General features: G+C 50.2%; 2 protein-coding genes across 3 annotated transcripts in view; one reads left to right on the top strand and one right to left on the bottom strand.

Moving 5' to 3' along the window:
- Window positions 1-16,703, bottom strand: part of ECE2 (endothelin converting enzyme 2) — a 30,953-nt gene that overhangs the window by 13,157 nt on the left and 1,093 nt on the right. For both annotated transcript variants that reach the window (XM_057306701.1, XM_057306702.1), the window contains exon 2: window positions 12,448-12,731. In XM_057306701.1, the coding sequence (XP_057162684.1) occupies window positions 12,448-12,731 (284 nt within the window). The remainder of the gene's footprint in view (window positions 1-12,447; window positions 12,732-16,703) is intronic.
- Window positions 8,910-10,019, top strand: CAMK2N2 (calcium/calmodulin dependent protein kinase II inhibitor 2). Its single transcript, XM_026497521.2, has 2 exons — window positions 8,910-9,078; window positions 9,949-10,019. Exons 1-2 carry the CDS (start codon window positions 8,910-8,912, stop codon window positions 10,017-10,019), a joined length of 240 nt encoding a protein of 79 aa, XP_026353306.1.

Here is a 16,703-nt window from a genome sequence, read left to right as displayed (position 1 = left end):
GCCGGGACACACACAGCCACACACGGGGGTTGCCCCACATCCAGGGAGTCCACACAGCCTCTACCCAGAAAGCATACAGACCCAAAGTGCACAACACATGCCCCCCCCCCACGAGACACACACCCAGCGTACACACTGCACACTCACCATCTATACCTCTACAAGGCACCCAGAGCCAACACACAAACTGCACTGTCCATCTGCACACACACGCACGGCACACACGGGAACCACACTCTGACTCTACTCCTCCACGTTGCTTCGAGACTGCACTTTTACTCCCCAAGATAATCGTTGTCATCAGATCATCTCACAAAGGGAGGGTTACAGATGGTGACAAATTGGCAGGGAAAAAAACAGCCATGCACAGATATTTAAAGAAAAGACGTGCTAACACTTCTAACTTGAGGAAAGCAAACCGTTTTATTTGGGAGGTTTACAAGAAAAAAAAAAAAAAAACCAAGCAATATTTAACTGAAAGGCAATAGTGTGGCATGTATGCAGCTGCCATCTGCCTTCCATATTGTCATTCCTTAATCAGGCCTGGTGCTGTTGCAGTCTGCTGCACTGAAGAGTGCCTAGTGGGTTTTTTGCCACAGTTTTTTAAAAAGTGCCTCATTCTCCTCCCTCCTCCCCCAGTACAGTACATGAATTTGACCCGAGAAGGCTCAGAATGGTGGCAAATCCATAATGCATTTCTCAACAGTCACCTCAGTCCTCAGCTTGCTGCATGAGGTTCTAGCACGGGCTGCTCTTGTGGCTGAAAAAGGGTGGATGATGAATTGATCAGGTTGAAAGTGTTGGATCGCTTTCTTTGGCATTTACACACACACACACACACACACACACACACACACACACACACACACTGCCCATTGCATGTTCTCAAATAGGAGACAGTACAGTGTTATAGGTAGAATAAAAGATTCTGGATTCAGGGGCGCCTGGGTGGCACAGCGGTTAAGCGTCTGCCTTCGGCTCAGGGCGTGATCCCGGCGTTCTGGGATCGAGCCCCGCATCAGGCTCCTCTGCTGGGAGCCTGCTTCTTCCTCTCCCACTCCCCCTGCTTGTGTTCCCTCTCTCGCTGGCTGTCTCTATCTCTGTCAAATAAATTAAAAAAAAAAAAAAAAGATTCTGGATTCAGACTGAATGTCCTCACCTGTAAAATTGAAATAAGAATAGTACCCGTGTTGGGGCGCCTGGGTGGCTCAGTCGGTTAACCAACTGCCTTCAGCCCAGGTCATGATCCTTGTCAGGCTCCCTGCTCAGCGGGGAGCCTGCTTCTCCCTCTCTCTGGATCACCCTACTTGTGTTGCCTCTCTCGCTCTCTCTGTCAAATCAATAAATAAAATCTTAAGGAAAAAAAAAAGGAATAGTACCCATGTCAAAGGACAGAGTCTGGCACATTAGGGCACTCAATGTGTGAGCTATTTTCGTGTTATTGTTAAAAACCTATGGACAGAAACGAGAATTGTAACGTTGGAGGAAGGTTGTTCTATTTCCTCCAGGTAGATGGGTTCTAGGTTAATTAGAGGTTCCCTGCGTAAGAAGCTTTCACATTCAGCCATACTGGGGTCTGCAGCAGCAAAGCCTTGGGATATCCACTTGGGACAAGTTTCTGGAGTTGTTCATGTTCTGATGACAGTGCGGCATCACAGCACTCACCTCTTTCCTTTATCACCCCCAAGGCTAGATGAAGGGGAACGTGGCAGCAGGGGCAGCCTTGGCCCATGGGAAATTCCAACACAGCAGGACCATGTGAGTGTAACCAAAGCTACTATATAAGAACTTCCTGGCAATAGGCTCATTAGAAATAGTCCTGTGGCTCCATGCCATAATGGAAATAGCAAGTTTATATAGCACTTTAGGATATGCCAGCCACTGTTGAAGGTGCTTTACATCTGGGTACCCATTTACCCTCATGGCAATTATGAAGCCATTTTACAGATAAGGAAACAGGCACAGAGAGGCTAAGAGTCACACGGCTAGTAAGTAGCAGAGCTGGGATTCAAACCCAGGCAGTCTGGCTGCTTTCTGGAGAGCACTTTGGCAAAAGGAATCAAAAGGAGGATATACTTCCTCCCAACATTAGTTGCTGGTCTTCTGTCACATTTTCTCTGCAAGGGTAAGGAGAAACACATCAGTTTCCAAGCCAGACAGACATGGACTCAAATCTGGGTTCAATTCTTTTTTTTTTTTTTTAAGATTTTATTTATTTATGTGACAGAGGGACAGCCAGCGAGAGAGGGAACACAGCAGGGGGAGTGGGAGAGGAAGAAGCAGGCTCATAGCGGAGGAGCCTGATGTGGGACTCGATCCTGATCCCGGAATGCCGGGATCACGCCCTGAGCCGAAGGCAGAAGCCCAATGACTGCGCCACCCAGGCGCCCCTGGGCTCAATTCTTGATCAGCTGTATGATCTTTATCAAGTTACTTGAAAGCTCAGACCCTTAATTTTCTTCATCTGTAAAATGGGAACAATCATCAGTGTCTCAGAGAGTTGCTGTGATAATTATATGCAGCCACTTAGGAGAGAGCCTGTTACCTACCCTGGTTTTACAGTGTTCTCAGTTTTACCTGGCTTGGCCTAAATGCACATTTCCTTTCCATGTCTCTTTCTTTTTCTTTTTTTTTTTAAGATTTTATTTATTTATTTGACAGAGATAGACACAGCCAGCGAGAGAGGGAACACAAGCAGGGGGAGTGGGAGAGGAAGAAGCAGGCTTCCAGCAGAGGAGCCTGCTGTGGGGCTCGATCCCAGAACTCCGGGATCACACCCTGAGCCGAAGGCAGACGCTTAATGACTGAGCCACCCAGGCGCCCCTCCATGTCTCTTTCTGGATTCAAATCATTTGTTAGGATCATAACTATTTCTGATTACATGTTAAATACCCTAGCATGAGAGGTTTGGATGTTGCTCTATTCTATAATTACATTTCTTTCCTCTGTGTTTATCACCTTTGTCTCTTTTCCCCTTTCTCATTCTGTTATTTTTTTCTATCTTTTCTGCTCTTCTTTTTTTTTTTTTTTAAGATTTTATTTATTTCTTTGACAGAGAGAGAGGCAGTGAGAGAGGGAACACAAGCAGGGGGAGTGGGAGAGGGAGAAGCAGGCTTCCCGCTGAGCAGGGAGCCCGATGCAGGGCTTGATCCCAGAACGCCAGGATTGTGACCTGAGCCTAAGGCAGATGCTTAATGACTGAGCCACTTAGGCGCCCTGCTCTTCTTTTCCTATTCCTAAAATAATCTTTCTTTTGGTCTTTTTTTTCTTCTAAATTGATTGTGAATTGAGAGGGAATGGACAATGGTTTATGTGCTAAACTTATAAGGACAATGTAGTCATGAAGATAACAAGACACATTAAAGTCCAGTGTTGACAGAGATGGGAAATATGGGCATTCTCACATTCCCTACATTGTTGGTGGCTTATAAATTGATATAACTTTTTTGGCAATATGAATCAAAAGGTTTAAGTGTGGGCACGTGGGTGGGTCAGTCGGTTAAGCACCTGCCTTCGGCTCAGGTCATGATCCCAGGGTCCCAGGATTAAGTCCCAAGTCGGGCTACCTGCTCTGCAGGGAGTCTGCTTCTCCCTCTGCCTCTCCCCCCACTTGTTCTCTCAATCTCTTGCTCTCTCTCTCAAATAAATAAAATCTTTTAAAAAAAAAAGGTGTAAGTGTATATACTCTGAACCAGAAAGTCTAATTCTGGGAAATTGTTCCAGGAAATAAGCATTATCTATAGGATGTTTGTATTAGTCAGCTTTTGTTGCAGAACAAACCTCCCCAGACTTTGTGGCTTCAAGTCGCGAACATTTATTATTTCTTACGTACTGCAGGTTGACTGGATGGTTCTTCAGTCCCACGTCAGCTCAGCAAGAGCTGGATGGTGTAGCTGAACGGCCTCACTGCCGTGCTTGGGCCTCCGTCGGGATGACTGGGCCCTGGCTCTATGTGGTGTCTCCTTCTCCAGTAGTCTAGCCCAGGCTCCTTCATATGGTGGTCTCAGGATTCCCAGAAACAAAAAAACAGGGCAAGCCCGTGTACAAACAGTTTTCAAGCCTCTGCCTGCCCCCACATATGCTAATATCCCTGCTGGGCAAAACAAGTCGGATGGTCACGCCCAGATTCAGGGAGGGAGAAATAGGATTTACTGCTTGATAGGAGGAGCTACAAAATATTGGACCATTTTTCCCCCACAACATTTATTCATCACAGCACTGTCCGTAATAACAAAAACAAACAGGGGCACCTGGATGGCTCAGTCTGTTAAGCCGCTAACTCCTGATTTCAGCTCAGGTGGTGATCTCAGGGTCCTGGGAGGGAGCCCACTTCAGGCTGTGCTTCAGGCTCTGTGCTCAGCGGGGAGTCTGCTTGAGGATTCTCTCCCTCTGCCTCTGCCCCTCCCCCAGTGCTCTCTCTCTCTCAAATAAATAAATAAATCTTTAAACAAACAGAGTAGAGGACTTTAAAAAAAAAGAGTAGAGGTCTTGTTGAAGAAATCAAACACCCATAAAACGGCGTAACAATGTGACATTAACAAAGGATGGAAAGGAAGAGCTAATGCTCTGGGGAAATGTTCTCCATGTAGAATTAAATGGGGGAGTAAAAGGTTACAAAATCTCATCTTTGTGAAGCAAAGAAAGTATAAGAGCACAGATTTTTAAAAAGAGATCAGAAGGACAGCAACAAAATGTTAACATATCTAATAATGAGATTACTTTTAATTTCTTCCTTATGCTTTCCTGTACATAGCTAACAATTCTATTGTCTTGCACTTACCTAAACACTTTACATATGTTAATTTACTTAATACTCACAATGACCCAATAATATATAGTCTAGCAGTATCATTGTCCCTATTTTATAGATGAGGAACCTAAGACACAGCGAAGCTTACCAACATACCCAGTCACACATCAGGTAGAAGGAAGATCCTTGATTTGATTCTAAGCTCCATGCTCTTAACTAGTATTCTTTCTTCTAAATCAAGTGATTTGTCTGGGACGAGAGCGTGATGTTTGGTAAATGGACCATATCACTGGTTTTAACCTTTAAAAAAAATCAAAAACTTTTTATTGCAAAAGTAATATACTCCTTAATGTATGAAAGTAATATACTCCTTTATATGGGATAAAAAGATGAAATTCCACCTGCCAGGATTCCAGTACCATTCTCACCTTTCTTTTATATGCATTTGCATACCTAAATGCACAGAGTGTGCGTGTGTGTGTGTGTGTGTGTGTGTGTATGCATATGTGTGTGTATATACTTTTCCCCCCATATATGAAATCACACTCTACGGTCATCATTTGGTGACACTTGGCAGGCTTTGGAGATCTTACCATGTCAATCCACACGGATCTGCCGTATTCTTTTTTGTGATTTATCAGCCTCTGCTAAATAGAATGAGTCCCAGAAATACCCTCCTGGTATGGACTTCCTTCAACAGGGTGAGAGCAAAGTGCCCCCAGAGAGAGTTTAAGGAAGGAGAAACATAGTCCCCAGAGATGTAAAAAGATGACCCCAAAGTATTTGTAACAGGTTGCATTTGTTTCCTAGGATTGCTGCCACAAAGTACCACAAATTGAGTGGTTAAAACAACAGAAACTTATTTTCTCACAGTTCTGGAGGTGAAAAGTCCAAAATTAAAGTATGGGCAGGACCATACTCCCTGGGAAGATTCTAGGGAAGAATCCTTCCTTGCCTCTTCCAGCTTCTTGTGGATCCCAGCAATCCCTGGTGTTCCTTGGCTTGTAGGAACTCCTATCTCCGCTTCCTCACATAGCCTTCTTCCCTGTGTGTATATGTCTTTGTTCATCTGTCCTCTTATAAAGACAGTAGCAACTGGATTTAGAACCCACTCTAATCCAGTATGACCTCATCTTAATTTAACTAATTATATCTGCTAAGACTCTATTTCCAAATAAGGTTACATTCTGAGGTTCCAGGGGGATGTAAATTTTAGGGGGCCCCTATTCAACCTACTACATAGGCCTAAAGTTTCCACCTGAATAAAAGTGCCATTATTACTCAAGTGTCAAAAAGCATAGTATTCTGTTTAGAACATATGGATCAAGTCCACTAGGTTTTGAGAGACTTTCAGTTGAGAAATTCAATGCACTGTCACAAAAGTCCAAACAAACTTAATTTCATTTTAGCTGTGAAAATGAGTTTTCATCTCATGGACAGCGATGCAGAACGTCACAATTTTAAGTAGAGGATCACGATTTAAAGACACTCCCCCCCCCCCCCTGCCGCCACATATTTACAACATAGCTGTAGCTTACATCATTCTGTATCTTTACAATTTTGTACTTAGGTCTTGTGCTTTAATCATGATCTACCACACACAGCAGGGACAGGAATAAGATTATTTAAGAAGGAGCTAACCAAACGAATTTCAAGTTCAACGGTTATTTCTCCAATCTTTTCATTCTAGGAGTAGACAAGAGAAGAATTTCAATTCCCTACCCAGTGCTCTCATCTCATCCTTGGCAAGAACTCTCACGGTCTCTTTAGCACTTTTGGTGAGGGACAGCTCATTACCTCCTGAGACAATCCACTTCATATCAGGACACCAATTTCATCTACAAAACTGTCCTTAATGTAGGTTCTATCATCTTTAATGCTTCAGACTAGAATGGAAAGGCTCAGAGAGGTATGCATATTATGCAAACGGATGAGGAAAAGCTTGGAGGGATATCTATCAAAGGTTTCATGAGATTTTCTGTATTTTCCTAAAATGTTACAAGTACAAGTGATCGAATTTTTTAAAGATTTTATTTTTAAGTAATCTCTACACCCGAAGTGGGGCTTGAACCTACAATCCTGAGATCAAAAGCGGCACACTCCACTGACCGAGCCAGCCAGACACCCCAAAATGAATGTACTATTTAAAACTATAATTATGGGGCCTTCAGTTCAAGGTCACACAGAAAGTGGCAGAGCCAGGATTGGAGCCCATTTCTAGACAACCTCCAGTGGGGTAGAATTTTCTGGACTCGATCCTAGTGACCCTGAGCTTCACCATCTCTTGTCATTACAGATCTCAGGGCTCCTTTCATTCCAGCTGGGCCTCCAGCTTTGGACCTCATCCCAGAGAGCAGGATGCAGCTGAGGAGGACTTGGTAGGGATGGGCCTCTAGGTCTGGGGCTTTGAGTGAATCCTGCACAGACGTATTCTCTGGCACTACTCCCTTTGCCAATCCTGGTCCCTGAGGGCAGCCACCATGGCAGTAGCCTCTGCATCCCTGGGACTAACCCTTGGTGAGGAGTTGAAGGAAGGAGACCCAGCACCAGGCAGCTTCACTAACTGTGTGATTTGAAGGGAATGAGGTAAAGAGCTTCAGGGACACTAGAGACCCCCTCAGCCTCGGGTATGGAATGAATGTACGGGAGGCTTATTACGCTAATCATTACTGTCGTCAGCTACGCCGAGTGTGGGACCTCCTCCCACCCCCAAGGCCAGCGATTGCGCCAGAGGCCCTGCGCGCTAGCAAGCAGGTGACGCTGCCGCTGACGGCCAGCTGGGGGTAGGGGAGAGAAGAGGACGCTTTCCCGATTGTGCGGCGGGAACTGTCACGTGATCCCCCGCAACGCGGGCGGGCGTACCCTCCGTCTCTCGTCTTCTACCTCCGGATACCCACGGGCGCGCGCCGAGTCCTCAGGCGCTCCGGGCTTCCCCGCGTCACCTGCAGCCAGGGCGCCCCCCGCGACGCAGCCATTCATTCCTCCTACACAGCGCGCGCAGCCCGAACCTCCAGGGCCAGGAGAACTGCGAGGCACAGGAGGCGCTTTGAGCTCGAGTTTCGGCGCCAGCAGCAGGGGTGGGGGTCTACCCTGGTGCGCGCGCGTCAGCCGAGTTACCGAGATTCCTCCTAGGAGAGACCGAAATTACACAGAAGCTCAGGAGATGTTAACAGTGGCACGTACGTACAGGGGCCAAGCATGGAGACATACAGAAACGCAGAGACACTTCAAAGAAACAGAAGTAGACAAGAGACTGTGACACAAAGAGATACGGGGCGCAGAAACAGATACAGACACAGAGAGAAACTGATACATAGATAGGCAGACACAGACACAGACGGGCAGTCAAAGGAACACTCCAGATAAACAGTTTAAGACCCAAAGACCAATCCGACACAAACGCGCCAACTGCGGTGACACCACCCACCCGCCTGAGCTATTCCCGCGTCCGCGGGTTCGCACAGTCCAGCACACCTAACGGGTATGGGACCTTCTCCCCAAAGCGTTTCCAGAGTCCCCCCGTATCGAATGCTATCCAGATTCCAGGATTTTGGCCCCGCCCCGCCCCCCAATTCCCAGTCCCCCTTCCTCGCCTCTAGGAGCCTCCTTGCCAGACCCTCCTCCCGCTCCTCGGGTACCGGTCTCTCTCCCGCCTCCCATTTCCCAGTCCCGCCTCTCCCGGCCAGATCCTGCACCCGTTGGCGGGTACGATTCGTCCAGCCGCCACTCCCGCCTTGGCCAGGACCCTCCCACTAACGCTCCCAGCCCTCGGTTGAGTGCTGGGCGAGCTCCTGTCTGCACCCCCCCCGCCCCGCCTCTCTCCCTGGGCCGGAGCCCGCCCCACCTCCACCGCGCCCCGCCTGCCGCGCTCTGCGGCAGTCGGGCGCTCATCGTCATTCCGCTCTTGCCGCCGCCGCCACCCCCGCCCCCCGCGCACCGCCCCCGCCCGGTCCCCGTCACCACCTCCGCCGCCGCCGCCGCCGCCTGCCCAGCGGCCCGGGAGGCGGAGGCGCGGGGGAGGAGGCCCCGCTTGGCTCCGCAGCCCCGGATGCTGCATGACTTCATCCTTCCGCCGGCTCCCCTGCTGAGCTAGGGCCGGTCCGGCAGCTAGCCCGCCGCCCGCGCCCCGCCGCAGTCCCGCGCCCACCCCGCGCCCGCCATGTCCGAGATCCTGCCCTACAGTGAGGACAAGATGGGCCGCTTCGCCGCCGATCCCGAGGGCTCCGACCTCTCCTTCAGCTGCCGCCTGCAGGACACCAACTCCTTCTTCGCGGGCAACCAAGCCAAGCGACCCCCCAAGCTGGGCCAGATCGGCCGAGCCAAGAGAGGTATGCGGCCGGGGCCCGGAGTCGCCGCTTGACCCAGAAACCCTTCGCGGGGCGCCCCCCGGCTGCCGTTCCCCGCCAAGCGCCCGCAGCTCTTGCCGCAGACCAGCGCAGCCAGCCGCTCGTCGGCCGGGGTTTCGGGAGGGGGGGGGTGTCCCCGCTGCGGTCTTGTGTCCCTCTCTTCCCCTCTCCCGGGAACGCAGTGCCCCGGATTCGATGCTCGCCACCTCTGGAAGTAGAGCCCTGACACCCGGGCCAGGGGGAGGGGCCGGACGGGACATTTGGGGCTGCCTGAAGTGGGAACGTGGGGCTACGGGCCGCTTCTTCAGAATCAAACGCTGAGTCGGTGGAAGCTTCGGAAGAACCTTCGGGTGGGAAGGGACGTCCGATTGGAGACAGGACAGGGGGCCGGGGATTCGGTTGTCCTCGTTGTTCGCATGGGGTGGGGGCTCTGTTGGATCGGAAGAGGGGTTCAAGCGGCGAGAGGATTAGGGTGGGGAGAGGGTTGGACTAGGTGAAGATTCTGTTTGAGAAGGGGGTCTGTCGAAGAGGGGGCTCCCACGAGCAAAAAGGATGATCAGCTCGGATGGAGGAGAGCTCAGGCGGCGGGAGGGTTTGGACTGGGAGGTTGAACTGCTGGTTGGAAGAGGGGGCGTTCCTCCATAGAGAGGGGAGGAGGGCCTGTGGGAGCTGGGCTCGGCGGTGGGTCCAGTCGGCAGGAGAATTCGGATAGGGAGGGCACTGTGGCACGGGCGTCCGAGGGGCGTCACTGGGCCACGGGAAGTAGCTGTTCGGGGCGCGAGGACGCGGGACCCATTCTCGCCGCCGCCGCCCCCTGAGGCCGCGCGGCTGACGCGCTTTCTCCCTGCGCAGTGGTGATCGAGGATGACCGGATAGACGACGTGCTGAAGGGTATGGGGGAGAAGCCGCCGTCCGGAGTGTAGACGCGCCGGCTCGGGCGGCGGGCTCCGGGCCCAGCCCCGCAGCGGCCAGGAGCGCGGGCCGGCTATGCGGCTGCCGGCGCCCCCCGCCCCGGCCCAGGCGCCCGCGGGCGGGGGCTGCAGGGCCGCGCCGCCTTCGGGTTGGAGTCGCTGCCGCCGCCGCCTGGCACTCCGGAGCTGTCCGCTTCAGCACCACGGCGGCGGCGGTAGCGGCGGCGCGGACCGGCCCGGAGCCCGCCGCCGCGCTCATGCACTTTAGAACCTCGGGCCGCAGCCCCACCCCGCACACCGGAACGGACACAGAGACCCGCGGCCCTCAGCCCCCGACCCGCCCCCTCCCGCACGGCTCCCCTGTCCCGCCCCTCTCCGGCCGGTCTGGTCTGCAGAGCCGGCTGCCGGCCGGAGTCGAACCGCGCGCGCAGCCAGGGATGTTTGGCTGCGTATTTGCATGAGCTTCCCACCTACCTGAGCCCAGCCCTCCAGGCCGCTCCCTCACTCCCACCCCTGTCTGGCGTGACCCCAGCCTCAGCCTCTTTCTAAGGGACTTCCTCAGCACATTTGTATTTTTATATCCGACTCTTTGTTTACTGGCTCCCCTCATGGTTCGTGCCCCCCCATCCTCCCCCCCCCCCCAGTCTCGGCCATGCTCTTCTGCGCCTGGCAGATAGGATGGGTGTTGAGTCTGAGATGGAACAAGCCCCCAACATGGTAACCAACCACATGGCCAGTCTGCTCAGGCCTGACCCCAGGCGACTCTCTGGCAGACCCCTCCTCTCAAGGTATCACCTTCCAAGGGCCCAGGTCTGATTTTACCTTGGACCCCTGCATCCTGCCCCTGGGAACCCAAGTGAGGACTGCTCTGCACCTTTGGATGACACCTGTGGCCCTGGAGATGTTTTCAACCCAGGGGTGTCCTTTGTAAATGTTCCTCTATCCTCACTGTATCAGGAGTGTGTGAATAAACACAGACCTCCCTGTGTGTGTGTGACCACTGCTTTGGTCTGCTCAGGAGCCAGGCCAAAATGGCTCCAGTCCCTTTTGGGGAGGGGGCAGATACTTGGGAGTCTCAGGTGCATGTTGCTGGCAGGGAAGGGTTGCCAAGTAAACAGGCCAGCCTGGCCTGAGAAGTTTATTACAATGTAGCTTCCTTGGGTAAATATACAACCTAAGCAGGATAGGACACTAGAGCTGGAGCTGAAGCTGGGATCAGAAGCATAGAGTAATCTTGATTCAAAGTCTGCAGCCTCCTTTGGATAAATCCAAGTTGAATGGGGGTCAATAATAGGCCCCAGGGATGCAGGTCTTGGAGTCTGGCTAGCATGTGGAGGGGTTCTGCTGAGCTTTGCCCTAGGGGATCAATCACTGGTGGTTCAGTATGGTAAGGGAGGAAGTTGGGGAATCCAGGAAGAATCTGAGGAACCCAAGAAGGAAACCAGAAATCTAGTTTGACCTGGGCTGTATTGTTTCATGTGGGGTTGCTCCCATCAGCTCTATCTTAGGCATGAGGCCTCTGGGATTGTGAGCACCTTGAATCAAACCCTAAGCCCTGAGTCAGGAATTCCAAGTACTTGAAGAGCCCAGGGCAGAAAGACAGGGAGGACCAGAGGATCATGCCTCTGGCCTCACAGCTGAATGGCACTGAGGAAGTCCTCATGATCTGAGTCCTGGAGGAAGCAGGGTGTGGTGGGAGGTCTAGGGGGTGAGAGGATCTGGGTCCCAACAGCCAGCTGGGCCATAGTGAGCTCTCTGCCCTTCTGCATGATGTAAAGATGGAAGTGGAAACCGCTGCCATAGGTTGCATGCCTCAGGGACCAGCCATATCGGGCTTGGGCATAGTGTCTGATCCGAAAGTGGGGAGCAGCTGAGGTCAATGAGATGAACCGGCCTCCATGGACCAGCACCCGGCTCACCTGCAAGGCAGACACAGAAGTCACTGGTGAAGAGTCCATCTCCAGGTTCTCAAAGGTCAGTATGGCTCCAGATACCCTCACAGGTACCACCCTACATCCCATAGCTCAGGGCTCTCCATGGCAAGAGTGAGCCTCCTCTCTTCCCCTGGTCATTCCATGGAGGTAGGGCTATATTCTACCCAGGTAGGAGCATGGGAATGAGGCCAGGTGCAGGGGCACTGCTTTCCTGTTAACTATTCACTCTCCTAGTCTGTGTTACGTCTCTGGAACCTGGCTGCTACCTCATCCCTATGGCAACCCAGTGGCCAATCATCAGCATCTGTGAGCCTGGCCACTCCAGCCCCCTATAATCCTGTCCCAGCTTAACCATCCCCTCCTTCAGGTAACTGCGATCCTGAAGGTGACCCCCCACCTGCTCCAAACTATGCTTCCTTCCGACTTCTGAGCTCTTCCAATCTCCCAAAGCCCCAATCCCTCCTCCCTACCTCTTGGTCTGCCCTCCTTTCTTGTTGCTCCCTCACCTCACTTAGCACCTGGTCCACGGTGTGGACACCTTCAGAAGACACATTCCAGGGATCCCGTTCTCCAGCTAACAGGGCATCCAGCGTGCCCTTCTCAAGCACCACGTCGAAGGAGCCACTGGGGAAGTCCAGTGCCCGTACATCCATGGTCTCCCAGCGCAGCGTGGGCACGTGGGCATAGCGAGCCTGCATCGCAGCCACCACTACTGATGAGTAGTCCACACTGGTCACATCAGGGAAGCCTCCAAGGAACAGCTCATAGCTCAGGGCGCTGTTCCCACAGCCTGGGGTGGGAAGGGATGGGATGGGTGGCAAAAGGGCTAGGTTAGCTTTGGTTCTCACTTCCACAATTATCCACCCACTCTTGGCCCCTTTGCTCTCAGCCTAAACCCTTCCATACTGACGCAGAAGCAGCATGTACCAAAAAAGCACGAGTCTTAGAGTCATACAGAGCTGGGCCCATATCCTGCTCTAACATTCCTAACTGCGTAGACTAGGGGCAAATTGTTTTCACACCAGGAACTTGGATTTCCTATTCAGAAAAATGAAGATAGCAATACCTAGCCTACATGCAGGATGTGATACACTAAATTTAAAAACTAAAACAGCTGGAGAGTAGCTGAAGGAGCTCTGAACTTCCAAGCTCAAAGATCTAGATTCTGATATCTCTAGTCATACAGCCATGGCAAGTCATTCAACTTTGAGACTGTTTCCTTGTACTAAGAATGGGGATACTATTGGCATCATTAGGACCATCATATTATTATTAGGATATTAGTTGTATTATCCTAATCCCTAACCTCTCAGAGAAGCTTTGATGATATCAGCCCCAAGAAAACTTCATGTTAGGGGTTACTACCCTACCTCGGTTTCCTGGGCAGAATTAACAAGTATAGGGGAACTTTATGGGGACAGAGTGAAGCTGATTCCTTGTAATTCCTTAATGTATTGAGCACTACATTTGGGTTCTGCAGATGAATAGGGAGCTCATGCTCTGGTGTGAAGAAAAGATGTGTGTTCACGTAATTGCCACATAATGTGATGAGAGTTTCAATAGGGACAGGCTGTGAAAACACATAGGATGGCTCCTGTCCCCACCTCTGGTGGGGCGGCCAAGGCTTTCAGGGAAGTTGACAACCAATCAGAGTCTTGAAGGAGCCTAACACTCTGGTGAGAAGTACCTGAAAAGTAGTCCCAGGGGGCAGAGTATGGTGAGAGAGGGGGTGGAGGTTAGGGGATAGGATGTGGATCCGAAACACAGTAGGTGTGACTTCCTAAGAAGGCATGCTGGCCCTCTTGTGGTCAGTCTCAGCCTGGGAATGGAGCTGGAGGACAGTTCTGGTGGCCCCACAGGGGATCCCCAGCTCTTGGAATTAGATTGCCTTTAATCCCCATTTGCCTTCCTAAGAGGATCACAGGATCAGCTGTTAGGATAGCCCTAATCTAGTAGGGCTTGGCACCTGGACAGGGCACCCAGAGGTTGCCGGCTGGTCCTCAGCTGCCCCTTCCTGTATTCTTCCTCAGGCCCTACAGCTGAGGGACAGTACTATCTTGCCTGGGAAAACCCAGTGTTTTTCCACACTGGAACCATAACAAACATGGGGAGATACACCACGTGGGATGAGAGGTGAGGGTGGCTTTACAAGAGACCATAAGTCAGTTCAAGCTGAAATCCCATTGGGTTTTCTGACCCACAATCCCTTCACCATCACACATCTGACCTCATACGCCCTCAGAACTCTGCCCAACAGTGGACAAACCCAAAATTTCTTCCTTTGTTTCCCTTGGTACAGGAATGGGCACTTCCAAGAGAACTTTACTAAGGATGAAGGGAGAACAAAGCCTGACCAGAGCCAATCATGCTTACAAAGCAGTGATTTCTCAGCAATTGAAGGCTAGCAATTAAGAAGGGGCTTGGAGAGGCCACTGCCTTCCTGGGTGAAGCTTTAAGGAAGCAGAGCCCTGGAGAACTGAGCCACATCCAAGAACCCCTTACACGGGAGCCCAGAGATATGTGGATGCTATCCTAATACCAAGAGACAAGGTGTAAGCCAAAATACGAATTCATTAACTTATAATATGAAAAATAACCATCACAGGGACTGAGCAGGCTGTCAATCCTCTCTGGTCAGTCCCTTCTCTATATATAGGAAATACAAATTGAAGGCAAATTAGGATCAGAAGCATAGATTCAAACAAGGAGAGAGAATCAAAGTTGCGTGATACTGGCAAAGCTGGGGCAGCCATACGCCTGCATCTGCCGTGAAGATTTTCTAGCCATAGGTACGAGACACACAAGCCCTCAGGCAGGGTGCTCTGTTCTCCGGACAGTCCTGGATAAACTGCCTCTCTGACTCCCATTTTCAGTAATAATTGATAGCTCACAGTCACTGCACACTGGGTTCTATGCTAAGCACTTTATAAGAATTATCTCAGTTTATCTTCAAGGTAGCTCCGTATATAGAAGACACTGTGATTACCATTACCGTGTTCTCAATGGGGGACAACAAGGCTGCCCAAAGTGCATAAGGAACTTTCCCAAGGTCACAGAATCAGTGGTGGAGCCAGAATTTGGATACAGGTCTGTCTCACACCAGAACCAGCGCTCTTAAACCACTATGCTAAACTGTCTCCCAGTTTTCAAGAGGTCTACTCACCTTCGGTAGTGACATTCCATCTTTAGCTACATCAGCATGACCATCAGGCTTTCATTCACAATGTGGCCATTTTATCAGTCTCAACAGAGTTCAGATGCCTCTCTATGCCCATCCGTGTTGTGCAACAAGAGAAATAGAAGCTCTGGAGTCAGATGGCACCCTTCGCCACTTACTTACTGCATGACAGTAGTGGGCACTGTCAGTGCTCTGACTCGATCCCCTTGGAGTGTTCCTAGGTTTTGGCATGTGTTTGCTTCCGACATTTTGCATCTCTGACACTTGGGGCTGAAACTACCCTCAGGGAGGCTTTGCCTATGATCACAATCCTGCTTGGCCTTTTCTCCTTCCCTGTGCCCTCACTCTTACCAATTTCTCCTGCAAGCACTTTCCTAATAAATGACTGGGACATGAATCTTCATCTTAGGATTTGCTTCTGGGGAACCCAACCTGAGACAATGACCTACAGCAAGGTCACCAAATCCAGCTTGCCACCCGTTTTTATACAGTTTTACTGCTACACAGCTATTATGTATCATTCACTTATGTATGGTCTGTGGCTGCTTTTCCAGCAAAACAGCAGTGCTGAATAGCGGTGACAGAAACTGAATAGCCTGCAAAGCCTAAGATATTTACTACTTGGCCATTTTCAGAAACAGTTTACCAACTCCTAGAGTAAGTCTTCTAGTAATTATCACTCAGCTCTAGGGGTTGTCATGAGGACTAAAAAAGTTGGAAAGGGCTCAGCATACTCCCTAGCACCTACCAGGTACTCAACTTACATCTGTTGAGGGGGAATGTAACATAAGGTACTCCCAAGTTGTAGGTCCTCTTCTTAGATTTGGGGAATGTTGCCAGTAAAGTTTTTCTCTGATTTTTAGACTTTTCTCCCCTCTATCCAAAAAAGGATACCTCCCAGTCAAGCGGATTTTAAGGCAGTGTTATTCTGCTAATCCACCAGCATAAGAATCAGTTGTGGGCCTGTTGAAACTACAGAATCCCGAGGCCCACCTTGGATTATCCCTAGAATTAGAATCTCAGGGTAGGGTCCACCTTTCCAGGTGATTTTGATGGACATCAAAGCTTGAAAAACATAGATCTATGGTAAATTCATAAATAAATACAATGGTTTAAAAGCACACAGTTCAAGAGAGTTTTTACCTCTGGGGAGAAAGGGTTTGGGGGACCATGCAGAAAACCTTGAATGTACATGGGGCCTTTTATTTAGCTAGGCATTGTCCTAGATATCTTTTATACTCAGTCATTTAAAAAAGCCAATAAATAAGCACTCCTATATTTTTTAAGGCCGAGAAAATGAAGGTGCAGAAATTTAGGTGTTTTGTCCATGATTCCACAGCTAAGATTTTATGTTTTTGCCCATGATTCCACAGCTAAGGTTACATAAGCGAAGATTCCAACATAATTAACTACCTCTAGGGTCCAAGTTCTTAAGCACTAGGTTATACGTCCTTTCTAGTCCTAGGAATGTTCTATTTCTCAAATTGAGTAGGGTATACAAACGCATTAGATTTATTATTTATACTTCACACACATACCGTATTATAGATGTCTCATATATGAGATATTTCATTTAAACATACA

Source organism: Ursus arctos, unplaced genomic scaffold, assembly GCF_023065955.2.
Source record: "Ursus arctos isolate Adak ecotype North America unplaced genomic scaffold, UrsArc2.0 scaffold_4, whole genome shotgun sequence".
NCBI lineage: Eukaryota > Metazoa > Chordata > Mammalia > Carnivora > Ursidae > Ursus > Ursus arctos.
The sequence above is the reverse complement of the archived record's forward strand: the minus strand, read 5'-3'. Positions and strand labels throughout refer to the sequence as shown.